The 13,906-nt window shown below is 42.5% G+C and overlaps 1 protein-coding gene across 1 annotated transcript in view; it reads left to right on the top strand.

The window, feature by feature from the left end:
- The window catches only part of ALK (ALK receptor tyrosine kinase), a 741,252-nt gene that overhangs the window by 541,309 nt on the left and 186,037 nt on the right, over nucleotides 1–13,906 (top strand). Inside the window, exon 5 of the mRNA XM_015093875.4 lies at nucleotides 9,576–9,703. Coding sequence (XP_014949361.3) covers nucleotides 9,576–9,703 — 128 coding nt within the window. The remainder of the gene's footprint in view (nucleotides 1–9,575; nucleotides 9,704–13,906) is intronic.

Here is a 13,906-nt window from a genome sequence, read left to right as displayed (position 1 = left end):
CCTGTGCATGTCTTAATTCACATGGTCTTCAACACACGTCTTATAGGTTCTTTTACTATCCCTACATCTTAATGATGGAACTTGGGCACAGAGAGATTAGGTAGGTAGCTGGCCAGAAGTCACAGTCAGTAAGAGGTAGAATTGAGATTATAAAATGGGAAGTCTGCCTCCAAGGTTTGTACTCTTAATCAGTATACTTCTCCTGAAGGAAGGAAAGAAAAAAGGAAGGGAGGAAGTAAATGAGAAAGGAACTAAGGGAGGAAAGGAGGGAGGGAGAGAGGAAAGGAGATAAAATTAGAAGCTAAAGAGAGTCCAGGAAGAAGAGCCAAAAACCATTCAAATTTTTTCTTTGCTCAAGAGCATGACAGAAGAATTAGGGGAAAGGCAGCTTGGGAACATTTTCTTAGCCCCCACCTAGGGAAAGCTGGGCCACCTTCCAGATCCCTGTCACCCACACAGCATCTCTGATAGAAACCAAAACTGCTTTCCAATCATCAATGCTAAGGTCTCTACCGAGTGCACTGTGGCCCCAGTGAGCCCATCCCTGTCCCAGCACCTCACTGCTCCCACAGTTCCCTCCAGAAGAGCCAGAAGCCACCCTCAGCTTCAGGGCATCTCTTTCCACCACAGGCTGGCGGGAACCACATCCTGAATCAACTGGAAACCTAGTTTCCATCCAGCCCCAATCCTCTCCAGGGCACACACATCTAACTTCTGGGAAATCTTGAAGGGCAAGGAATAACAAAGCCAGGGCTACTTGGGTAAAAGACCCCACACCACATACCAACTGTAATTATTGTTACAGAAAATTAACTAGCAACAAAGGAATTTACAGTAAAATTTACACTGATCTGGCATTTTCTCCCCTGCTATCTCCCATAAAAATGCTTTAAACGCAGGCTGATTTAATGGAAACAATAAAAAATAGTGCTGAATGGTTTATATTTGCTGTAGAATTACTACAAAGTCTGTTTCTAAAAAACCTTGAAAGTTATGTGTGCTTCTTTCCTTTAGGATAAGATTAGGGAGAAAAGTGCAATTGACTTTTTTTTTTTAATCGATCTAGATGAGCTGCCACAGGCTCAATCCCTTATTTCTAATGAACCTTCACACCCACATCGCGACACTTGTCAAAAGAGAGTCTTAGCAAGGGGATATGTGAAGGATTGTCAGCTGTGTGGCCTGAACCTTGACAGTCTTATGCTCAATAATAATAGTAATCATGTGACTAAGCTCCATGTGAAAAGGACGTGGCTGGTTGTCTAATTTGTGTGGTTTCCATCATCCTCAATTAATCCATGAGCTTAGCTATCCTGGCAAGGGGGTAGTCACCATCTGAATGACTTGGCACTTGTAGCCGCTACAAAATGTGGGATGACCATATCTTTTAGCTTTGAATCCCTAGCTGTATTCATCAGGGCCAGAAATTGAAACAAAGGCCCAGGAAGACATGGTTTCTAACCTCAAGAAGCTTAAAAGGACAATTTAGGAAGGTGTTCATAAAATCTATGGAGTCACATGACACTAGGTTTAAAACTCAACTAGAAGCAGAGCACAGAGTAGGCCCTCAATAAGTGTTAACTGTTGTTGCTGACCACATTATTAGTGCAGTTATTAATGTCATTAGAATTGTTGCCTTAGCAAGGTTCAAGGCTGACCTGGGTTCTAGAGGGTGTTCATGCATGAGGTGGGACCTCTCCTAGTTGAGCACTCAGGTCCCCTCCATGTCTCAGTTACTGTAACTCTGATTCCTTCTTTGGGTTCTAGGTCCTTGAACAAAAGCTAGTTTGATGGTTTTCCATGGCCCTGCCCCTTTAAAGATGGAGCCTATGTGTGGGCAAAGGGATAGCCAAGAACTATATAGTGAAAAAATCCCAGACTTCCTTCAACCCCCCCCCAAATTTCCCAGTCTTTAGGTTCTTCCTAAGGGAAAGTATTATTACCACTTGAATGGATGAGCGCTAACAATAATGAATTGACTTGAACTTTCAGATTAACTCAACTTCACTACTGTAGGGAAAGAACAGATTAGGCAAGATAGCACGGTCAGGCTTTCTTGCCCCGCGGCCTCTCACTCTTGCCCCATGTTTTGTAAATAATGATTATGTAACAGGTGAGACCGCTTACAGCACTGTGCATGTGGGTCACCAGATGCCCGCTTGGCCACAGGCTGCTTTGGGCAGTACACCTGTGTAAGTTTCACCATGAACGCCCTGGCTGCTGCTGCGTCAGGGCTACACTGGAGCAATGTCATGGATATGTTATATGAGGTTATGCTATGGCTATGTTATGGCTGCTGCTGTGGCTGCTGTGTCAACCAGGAGAGAGGCTGCGTTATGGCTGCCATGCCCGTCAGGAGAAAATAAACGTTTCTGCAGTTCCTGTGGCTCCTTGAGTTTCCTTCCAGCCTCTTAGCTCATGTCTTGCCTACCCAGGGTTCAGCAAACAGTACAAACTGCAATATAAATTTTGGCCAAGAATGTCAGAATCCTGTCTCATTTAACAGAAATCTGTTGGTACATTCGTTCTGTTATTCAACAAATACTTGCTAAGTGTCTAAAATGTATCAGGCCTGGAAGACTCAATGATGAATGATCCATCACCCTGGCTATAAGGAGGTTGAGGTTGGGGAGAGTTGGGGAGTGTGGCAAGACACAGAGGACCCCCTTCCTATAGAAATCAGTGAAAAACATTGACTCCTACCCGTCAGAACCACGTGTTTTCTGTATACACAGTCTGTATAGGCTCTGCTCATGTGCTCAATGCCAGCCTCTCTTCCTGCATCACCCTCTTCCCAATTCCTGCCCCTCCTTCACAGCCCATCCTCAAGTTATACCTCTCCTGATCACAGATTTAAGACATCATTTTGCTCTCTGTGATTCAACAGCATATAGTTCCTGTGCTGCTCATTCAGCTCCTCTCTACTGTTGTTCACTGTGAAGTTCAGTTCATACTTTTACTCTCCCTCACCAGTCTGTAAGCTCCTCAAGGACAAAACTACATTCTCAACTGTAAGGATCCTCAGAGCGTTTAATATGTTATCTAGTACACAATAATGCACCAATAAACACCCGAGAAATGGAATTCAATTCAACAAATCCTAACCAACATCTAGACATAAGGCATCTTTTCACATGCTACAGAAAGATGTGAAGCTAAATAGAGGATTTGACTCCAAAGTGAGATGGGGCCTTTAGAGAGTTCTGGGCAGAATATTGATCTGCTAAACTGTGGAAAATTCTGAAAGAGATGGGAATACCAGACCACCTGACCTGCCTCTTGAGAAATCTGTATGCAGGTCAGGAAGCAACAGTTAGAACTGGACATGGAACAACAGACTGGTTCCAAATAGGAAAAGGAGTACGTCAAGGCTGTATATTGTCATCCTGCTTATTTCACTTCTATGCAGAGTACATCATGAGAAACGCTGGACTGGAAGAAACACAAGCTGGAATCAAGATTGCCGGGAGAAATATCAATAACCTCAGATATGTAGATGACACCACCCTTATGGCAGAAAGTGAAGAGGAACTAAAAAGCCTCTTGAGGAAAGTGAAAGAGGAGAGTGAAAAAGTTGGCTTCAAGCTCAACATTCAGAAAATGAAGATCATGGCATCTGGTCCCATCACTTCATGGGAAATAGATGGGGAAAGAGTGGAAACAGTGTCAGACTTTATTTTTGGGGGCTCCAAAATCACTGCAGATGGTGACTGCAGCCATGAAATTAAAAGACGCTTACTCCTTGGAAGAAAAGTTATGACCAACCTAGATAGTATATTCAAAAGCAGAGACATTACTTTGCCGACTAAGGTCCATCTAGTCAAGGCTATGGTTTTTCCTGTGGTCATGTATGGATGTGAGAGTTGGACTGTGAAGAAAGCTGAGCACCAAAGAATTGATGCTTTTGAAGTGTGGTGTTGGAGAAGACTCTTGAGAGTCCCTTGGACTGCAAGGAGATCCAACCAGTCCATTCTGAAGGAGATCAGCCCTGGGATTTCTTTGGAAGGACTGATGCTAAAGCTGAAGCTCCAGTACTTTGGCCACCTCATGCGAAGAGTTGACACATTGGAAAAGACTCTGATGCTGGGAGGGATTGGGGGCAGGAGGAGAAGGGGACGACCCAGGATGAGATGGCTGGATGGCATCATGGACTCGATGGACATGAGTCTGAGTGAACTCCGGGAGATGGTGATGGACGGGGAAGCCTGGCGTGCTGCGATTTATGGGGTCACAAGGAGTCGGACCCTACTGAGTGACTGAACTGAACTAACTGATCATAGTCCAATCATAATATATTTGGTTGTAGGAGTTTTTCAACATAGTTTCTTTTTGTTCCAACATAATTTCTTTTAACTAAAAAGTTTTCCTCATTTCAACAAAAGGTGGCTGCTATTCATAAATTGCTAATGCCTTTCTTACCTTCTTTTACCTACTTTACTCTCCCACTTGAATCTTATAAATGAATTGAGATGCATAGTTTCATGGCCCAGTGCCATTCTATGGAAAAAAGATTGGTCTTCTGTAAGAATAGCTCCCATTTATGGAGCCCCTTGATGAAAGTAAAAGAGGAGAGTGAAAAGTTGGCTTAAAGCTCAACATTCAGAAAACAAAGATCATGGCATCCGGTCCCATCACTTCATGGGAAATAGATGGGGAAAGAGTGGAAACAGTGTCAGACTTTATTTTGGGGGGCTCAAAAATCACTGCAGATGGTGACTGCAGCCATGAAATTAAAGACACTTACTCCTTGGAAGAAAAGTTATGACCAACCTAGAAAGCATATTCAAAAGCAGAGACATTACTTTGCTGACTAAGGTCCATCTAGTCAAGGCTATGGTTTTTCCAGTAGTCATGTATGGATGTGAGAGTTGGACTGTGAAGAAGGCTGAGCACCGAAGAATTGATGCTTTTGAACTGTGGTGTTGGAGAAGACTCTTGAGAGTCCCTTGGACTGCAAGGAGATCCAACCAGTCCATTCTGAAGGAGATCAGCCCTGGGATTTCTTTGGAAGGAATGATGCTAAAGCTGAAGCTCCAGTACTTTGGCCACCTCATGCAAAGAGTTGACTCAGTGGAAAAGACTCTGATGCTGGGAGGGATTGGGGGCAGGAGGAGAAGGGGACAACAGAGGATGAGATGGCTGGATGGCATCACGGACTCAATGGATGTGAGTCTGAGTGAACTCTGGGAGTTGGTGATGGACAGGGAGGCCTGGAGTGCTGGGATTCACGTGGTCGCAAAGAGTCGGACACTACTGAGCGACTGAACTGAACTGACTGAACTGAACTGATAAGGACATTTCTTGTATACATCTTTCTCAGAAATCCTCACAGCAATGTAGAAAGCTAGGCATTATAACTTCTACATTAAAACTAAGGAAATAGGAAGTGAGAGAAATTACATCATTTGCCTATGGTTGCTTAGTAGATCATGGAGCTGAGAAGTGAATGTAGGCCTCTTGATACTGAAGCAGCTAAAACTATCTCAGAAAGGTATTCCATTGACCAGCATGTAGGTTTGATGGCTCACTTTTGTGAGCCAGCCCTACATCACCATCATGCCTATTGGAATATCACACAGCAGGAAGTAATACACATTCCTCCATCTTGTCAGGTGCCACCCATGGCCCTCAAGTGCTGTCAAAAAGTGCCCCTTCATTCTGGACTTAAAATAACTTTCTGCCTTCATCCTTTTGAGACATGCTGCCAACCCTTGAGTCTCATCAGCAGCTTGGCTCACATTCGAAGTGCCAGTCTCCTTTAAACTTGGAGAGACTGACCTGGTATGGGGCAGTAGGAACCTTAGAGTTTCTGTTTCCACGTCATATCTTCTTATGACGTTTTTTCTTTTTTGTGTGCATTTTCTGACAAGGTATTTCACTGTCTGACTGGCCTGTCTGTCCTCGAAACCCAGACTGGTGATTCCCTGTAGCAATGCTAAGTCAACACATCCTTCTTTATCACCATGATTCTAGCAATATGAAATGTGACTGAATATACAGACTGATTCATGGGTCACATTGTCTCCTGTTCTTGCAGTTGTGGAGCAATAATATATTTGATTTTAGTCTTTGGTCTTCAGATAACCAAATGGGTGACCTTGAACCAGTCTATTCATTTCTCTGAGGGGGTGGAACTGAGTCTCTTTGGAGAAATAAGTTTGGGTTATTTGAAAAATCATTCTTCCACCTTCTGTAGAATATTATTGGCCCACTGAAGCTTTCAGGGTTTTAGTAAAGTGTTGGACTTCCCTGGTCGCTCAGACGATAAAGTGTCTGCTAGCAATGCAGGAGACCTGGGTTTGATCCCTGGGTTGGGAACATCCCATTGAGAAGGAAATGGCAATCCACTCCAGTACTTTGGCCTGGAAAATTCCATGAACTGAGGAGTCTGATAGGCTACAGTCCAAGGGGTTGCAAAGAGTCAGACACAACTGAGCGACTTCACTTTCACTTTCACTTTGTCACTAGGACTTGGGTGATCTGCTAGAGAAGTATTGTATCAGATCAGTATGAGACTTTGGAGAACTCTTAACATTTTGCTAATGAAGAAAGTAAAACCCAAGTGGGCTCTGGTACCCCATGCAAGTCTAGTACCAAAATCTGGGACTCAGTTCCCAACCTGATGGCCTTTGAATATACAACTTCCAACCTCCAGGTCAGAAATGGACCTTGATATTCACAAACCAACCCTCCTGCCTTCTTCAGTGGACCTTGATTTATTATGATGCAGCCACCCAGCAAAAAATGTGTAGTCAGTTGTTTTCTCAGCAAATTTACACAAAGTTGGAGATACTTTCTGTGGTTGAGAATACAACTGATTAGAAAACATTTAAAATTTCAGGCATTTGGAGTAAAATGCCTTGTTCAAAGTCATCAGGCAAATGGTGGGCAGAGCCAGAGCTGGAAGTGAAGAGCTCCAGAGAGACAACTGGAAGATAATGGATGGTGACAGGCCATCCAGACCGTGCTTCTGGCTTCCTGAAGTCCAGATGGACTCCCCACAGTGTCATGTTGATTGATCGAAGCACCAGAGCTGAGATGACTGCAAATCCCTGGCACGTGGGTATAGCTGCACATTTGTCTCTAGGAGGCTCTAGGTTAGAACATCACCTCCCCCCTTGCAAGCACAAGTAGAGTTGCCACCAACTAAAGAAGAAAATAGGACCCTAAGGAGCAAGTTTCATGACCATGGGGATGTCAGCCAAGAAAATGGAGGCAGAGAGAAAAGAGAGTGTGTGGTATTTTTCCCCTCCATAGGGTTTTTGCTGTCTCTTAAACAAATCTGACCCTAGGTATAAGCTTGCCCTTTTTCAGTCCCAACTTCCCTGGTTATAAAATCATGTTTGGCAACTGCTCTGAAAGTTATTAAAGTTGCAGCAGTAAACTATGGGAGGCCAGAGAATTTCAGACAAAAGTTATTGCATCAGTAACTCAGAAACTAATTCCTAAAACTCTTGACACATTTATCCAGAGGGCTAGTGCCAATACAGAAATGGAAATCATCATCAAGGGCCACTGTGTACCTGGAATTGAAATCCATCATTCCTCAGAGCAGAGAGCTATGACTGTGGAAGAATATGAATAGTCATGCCTTTTCACCACCATCTTCCCTCAAAAATAGAACCCTTTATGTTTCAGAAGAACAAGAAAAATTCTGCTCTCTTTGTCTGTTTTTCCTTAAGAACCCCTCATTTACATTTTCTTTTCAATTTTTTTCTTTGACAGTTCCACATTTAAACGGAAAGGCCTCCTTTTCCTTATTCAATTGCACTGGTTTTATTTTGGATAGAAATCCTGTTGGGTACAGTAACAGAGAACAAACTTCACAACAGCAGTAGTGCCTTCTACAGCATCTATTGTGGGGAAACTAAATACACTTTTATCAAATGGCGGAGGCACTGGCTCCATTGCTCAGAATTAACTACAAAAGAGCATAGAAAGGGAACAGCACTGCCTTCTTCATCCAGCAAACCTCACTGCATGCCCAACAACATGGCAAGAACCAGAGACACACACTCCCCATCCAGGAACACCCCCCTGAAAGACCATAGATTGCTTTGAGTGATGCCTTCCTCACCAAAAGTTAATGAATGGAAGAGATTTGATGGGATCCCATGTTAACAAATGGAGAAATGAGCCCTCTAATTCAGTATTAGAGAACTGACAATATCCTCAGAGTTTTAAATGCATATATGCTTTGACCCAAGTTCTAAGAATTTGTCCTAAGATAAACTCTCAGGGCTAGCCTCAGCATGATCATAAAGAGGAAAAACCAGGAGCAATGCACAAATCGTTAAAATGCAGTCTTTGACCTAATCATGTAATTTATATTGATTGTCTTGTGACAAACCATTGAGGGAGCATGTGTGTGTATGACCTTATTTGTGTAAAACTGTAGCTACAATGCTGCTTACAGAGATGTTTACCGTGGTAGTCTCTAGATGAGTTTCCAGGTGACTTTTACTTTCCTTTACCAACTTTTCTGAATTTTTAATATTTTTATACTTGAAATTTGGGATGTGCTTTAAAATTCTTTTAAACAAAAAGCTAGTCTTTCCCTAAGTTCCTTAGCACTCGTACTACCATACCTAAGCCCAACCTAGTGGTAAGACATTATGAAACATTGTGATGAGTTAAGGTGAATCCACATGTCAAAATTCATCAAATTGTACACTTTGGGATGTGCAATTTATTGTGCATTATACCTCAATAAAATTGTTTTTCTTTAAAAGGAAAGAAAATATGTAATAGTCCAGGTAATTTCCATTCTCCGCACAAAGTTATCAAAATAATTATATATTTTAAAAAACCTGAATCAATGTTGGGAAGTAAATTTGATGTTCCAATCAGTGACAGGAGGCTATTCCAAGAGGTTAATAGCCTGAGTGAGGTGTAAAAATGTTCATTTAGCTTATTCTCTATTCTCTGGCTGTGTCAGTGTCCTTGATTATAGACAGATGCAGAGCTCACATTTGACCTGCTTCTGTCTTCTTCTGTTTGCACCTTTTTGCAGAGTCCACGTCAATCTTAGGTAGCTTTTACCCCAAAATACATGCTTCAATGCACTTTAATTTTCCTGCAGTCAATAAATAGCACTTGCCTGCTTCCCTTAAGTAACTATATAGCAAACCCGAGGATTCTGAGATTTGAGGATCAGATAAAATTCCAAAAACCAAGAATTCTTTCCAGAGATAATTATTAGTACACTGATAAATGCTTTGAAGACTGTTCCTTCACTCTGCTGGCAGATTTTCTCAGGTGTACATATTTTTTCCTGTATGAAATAGTCCAAAGGCCTGGAGTTGCCTAAAAAGTAAGGCAAAAGACACACCAGTGGCCACAGTAGGTTTAAGAATTGGGTTTCTGAGTTAGTTGGACAAGAAGGAAATAAATGTGTGTGTGTGTGTTGCTGTCAGAGTGACCATCCTCAGAACCACTTAGGGTTCCACCTCTTCGTATGGAATGGAGAACATGGGCCCTGAGGTCAGGGCAGGCTTGAGACCTCTCTGCAGGTTAGGTCTGCTTCTCATCACTGTTTTTCTGTGTTTTTCCCCTCTGCTTTCCAATGCAACCAGTTGGACTGTGCTGCAGGGAAGAATTGGGCGCCCAGAGAACCCGTTCCGAGTGGCCCTGGAATATATCTCAAATGGAAACCGAAGCTTATCTGCAGTGGACTTCTTTGCCCTGAAGAACTGCAGTGAAGGTATCTGAATCTGGCTTTCCCCCTCCACTCCTTGGTCTCTTGTTGTCGTAAGTAGGTCAGTAATCTGCCACCATAATTAGCTGGAAATGTGCACACTTATACAGAAGTGTCTCCAGTGCTTTGGGTCTGATTCTGAATATTGCCAAGTGGTTCACAGCCCAGCTGATCAACTTTCAAAGATTGAGTTATAATATTATATCTACTTAACTTAAAGCTATATCAAATAGAATACAGTCTTTGTTGGATAACACATTAGCTTAACTTCCCTGGAGTCCACATGCTTTCATCTATGGTTTGGTTTTGTTTTGTGGAAATTTTCAAATGTTTGCAAATGAATAGAATAGTGCAATGGGCTCCCATATACCCTCAACCCAGTTTCAACAATTATCAACATTCTGCCATTTTTTTTTCACATATATCTCCATCCCACTAACTTGATAATGATTAGTACTTTACTTTCCCCGCCCTGACCCCCCGCCAAGGTAAAATTTACAATTAAGTATTTTTAATGATTTGATTTAAGCTGTTATTAAGGGACAATGTGGGAAATGGTTATATGTGAAAATTCTTGCTTATTTTGTAAAAATCATTAAGGCATGTGTCATTGAATTCCTTTTGCATAATCCACATTGTGAATTTAGTTCAAGATTTATTACCAAGAGAAGACATCTCTCTCCTGAAGAGTAATTTGTCAATTTTTTTTTGTCTTTGTTGCCAGGAAACTCTGAGCTAAATGCAATACTCAGTCACAGTAAATTATATCTGTGTAGTTATTTGATAAACTTATTTTCCCTTCCCTCTACAGAGTTTTTGATCTTCTATTCCTATTTTCAAGATCATACTTTATATATATTTTTCATTAGACTTTGCTCCAAGTGTGACTGGTATGCAAGAGAAGACTGATCATTGATACAGATATGAGGTTGATCTTTCCTTGATTTTTCAGAAGACCTAGGGTCATCATTATAAATACCCTTTATTATTTTTCCACATGTAAAGGGTATATAAGATGGACTTGAATTATACAAATCTTTAGGAAAGAAGTTGCTTGAATAGCCACTGCCATGCCTGCCTCTTCCTAGAGGTTCACTAACCTGTGCTATGGAACCTGTGATCTGGAGGCCCAGGAATGAAGTACAGACAGAAACGGAGTCTGTGGCACTCCCAGGCCTAACCTCTCCATTTAGAATGTTCATCAGCAGCCATGAAGGCTCATAACACATAGCCACTGGTTGCATGTTGAGGCCCAGTTTTTAATATAAAGCTGAATACAAAAGGGACTCCATTATGTAGGGACCCTACTGACCACCCAGTTCCATACCTTGCTGTTGCTCTTCATTCACTGCTGGCCTTGCAAGAACTTTCACAAAGTGGTTTTCTTTCTTTCTTTCTTTTTTAATCAAAACTGGTTTATGTGTCAGGAAAAGAAAAATCTGTCATAACATGATAGATTGAACTTCAGTTCAAATTGAAAAGGTGCCTAGCCTGTGATGTGAGACGCTGTACAAGAAACATATGGTTTGGGAGAAAGCCAGGAGCTTGTACAAATGTTTCCACACTCACGAACTTAGGGATTTGTGAATGTTTCTGGACATCGTCAGTCCTCACCAATGTCAAGGGTCCACGTACCGTCCAAAAGAGGTCATGTGTTGAAATGGAGCCAGTTATCAAGAATGTGTCAGGAATAAGGTATGAGTTCCCAGAATTGGCCTAATCTCATTTCAGCAGCATCAGAAGGGAATAAGAGGCTATAAAACTCCAAGTATTAGGCCCAGCACAAATACTCCTGCAAAAATTCTTTGCACCTTTGAAAGATCTCAACCAGTTGTGCACATTTTTCCTTCCTTACTCTTACAACTTCCTTTCACCTACAGTATTCTTCCTCTAGTTTATCTTGCGTTTGCAGCAATCCATTGCACAGTTTACAAGATATGTTCCTTTTCTGCTTCTCTACCCTTACAAAACCAAGAGAGTTGACCTCACTAACTTTCTCTAATGGTCCAGAAAGTGTTTCTTCTGGCAGGACACTCTCTTAAGGAGGAAGAAAGAAATATGTCTCTGATTCCTTAAGGAAAGTGGACCTGCCAAGAGACCCAGGAAGGTTCTCATGGCCCAGCTACCTTCCTTCAGAGGCTCCAAGTCCAAGAACAGATGGTTTTCATGGGTAAGCAGGTGTCCTCTGTGCTCCTTCTCAGGTTTGGAATCCTGTGGCCACCAAGAGGTATGAAAGGACCACTGTGGATGTGTGAGGCAGAGAACAGAGTGATCCCAGTGTTTCCTGAGAACTTCTAACTCTTCCTTCTATAATGGAACAAATTCAGGTGCACATCAGGTGGTGTGGACAAGTTGAAAACCTAAGAAGTATCCTAAAGCTACCCTCATATATTTAAAGAGACGGAGTTGTTTTGCAGGCATACCCAAGGCCTATTTGATGTAGACAAACGTCTGTGTTTTCTGAGATCATTACTTCAGTTAGGTCATGAAAGGGAGGAGCTAAGAGAACTAGTACATTTGAAGGAGCTGATCAGGCTGATGACATGCTAGCCAGGGTTGTTAATAGGTTTGTGGGATATCTAGTCTACTTTCTACCTGGGTTTGATCCCTGGGTTGGGAAGACCTCCTGGAGAAGGGAACGGCTACCTACTCCAGTATTCTTGTCTGGAGAATCCCATGGACAGAGGAGCCTGGTGGGCTATAGTCCATGGGATCACAAAGAACTGGACATGGCTTTCACTTTCAGCTTTTCAGCTTGTAGGGCATCTGGTCTGCTTTCTTCTAAAACCCTTCCTTGTCCCACAAGAAAAGAAGTGCCATTTTAACTAAACTGGAGATGGGGTCGTTGGGACAGTTCTGCTCGCAAAAGAGAAGATATCTATCTGTGGGTGCCATGAAGGCAGAGGTTGTGACTCCCTCCGAATCCTAACACCTGTTATCATAGAATGTAACAGTTATTAGCTGATCAGTTAGTAAGCAATGAAAGCTCATGTCTTTGGAGCATTTTGCATGTGCACAGGTAGAGAGCTGATCCCTTTACACGTGCTAGTTATCTCCTGCAAGCTTTACAATAACACTAAGAACTAGGTACTATCATCCTCATTTTACATATGGGGAAACTGAACCTCACAGATGTTTCTAAAGTTGCCATCATTGTACAGTTAGGGAAAGGTAGAGCCACACTCAATCCCAAATCAGTCTGATCACCAAGCCAGTATTTCTGTCCATGACATCCTGCTGCCTTAATGGAATGTGTAGAGGCTGGAGTTTTGTTTAGCTTAGAATTATCTTTGACTCTTCCTCTTATCCCTACATCTAGATGATCAAGCCTTGGGCTCTAGGCTTGTGGCTGCCTCACATTCTATCTGTTGCTGTCTAGATGCCACTGTTACTGCTTCTTGAGTTTCTCCTTCTGACTTCATTTCCTCAGCCACGTGCTTTATTCAGGCCTTCATACATGTATTTTAGGACTTTAGCAATAGCCAGCTAGTCTCCCTGATACCATTATCCATCCTTCACACACTGCCAGAAAAATCTCCTCCAAATTCCCTTTGCTTGTGGCATTTTCATGAGGTTCCGGTAACTTCTTATTGTCTCAGTTCAGTTCAGTTCAGTTCAGTCACTCAGTCATGTTCGACTCTTTGCGACCCCATGAATCATAGCACGCCAGGCCTCCCTGTCCATCACCAACTCCCGGAGTTCACTCAGACTCACGTCCATTGAGTCCATGATGCCATCCAGCCATCTCATCCTCTGTCATCCCCTTCTCCTCCTGCCCCCAATCCCTCCCAGCATCAGAGTCTTTTCCACTGAGTCAACTCTTTGCATGAGGTGGCCAAAGTACTGGAGCTTCAGCTTTAGCATCATTCCTTCCAAAGAAATCCCAGGGTTGATCTCCTTCAGAATAGACTGGTTGGATCTCCTTGCAGTGCAAGGCACTCTCAAGAGTCTTCTCCAACACCACAGTTCAAAAGCATCAATTCTTTGGCACTCAGCCTTCTTCACAGTCCAACTCTCACATCCATACATGACCACAGGAAAAACCATAGCCTTGACTAGACGGACCTTAGTCGGCAAAGTAATGTCTCTGCTTTTGAATATACTATCTAGGTTGGTCATAACTTTTCTTCCAAGGAGTAAGCGTCTTTTAATTTCTTGGCTGCAATCATCATCTGCAGTCCATATCAGAAATATGAAGGTTGGGCTGGA

The sequence above is a fragment of the Ovis aries genome, chromosome 3 (assembly GCF_016772045.2).
Source record: "Ovis aries strain OAR_USU_Benz2616 breed Rambouillet chromosome 3, ARS-UI_Ramb_v3.0, whole genome shotgun sequence".
NCBI classification, from domain to species: domain Eukaryota; kingdom Metazoa; phylum Chordata; class Mammalia; order Artiodactyla; family Bovidae; genus Ovis; species Ovis aries.
Note: the sequence above shows the minus strand (reverse complement) of the source record. Positions and strands in the feature narration are given on the sequence as shown.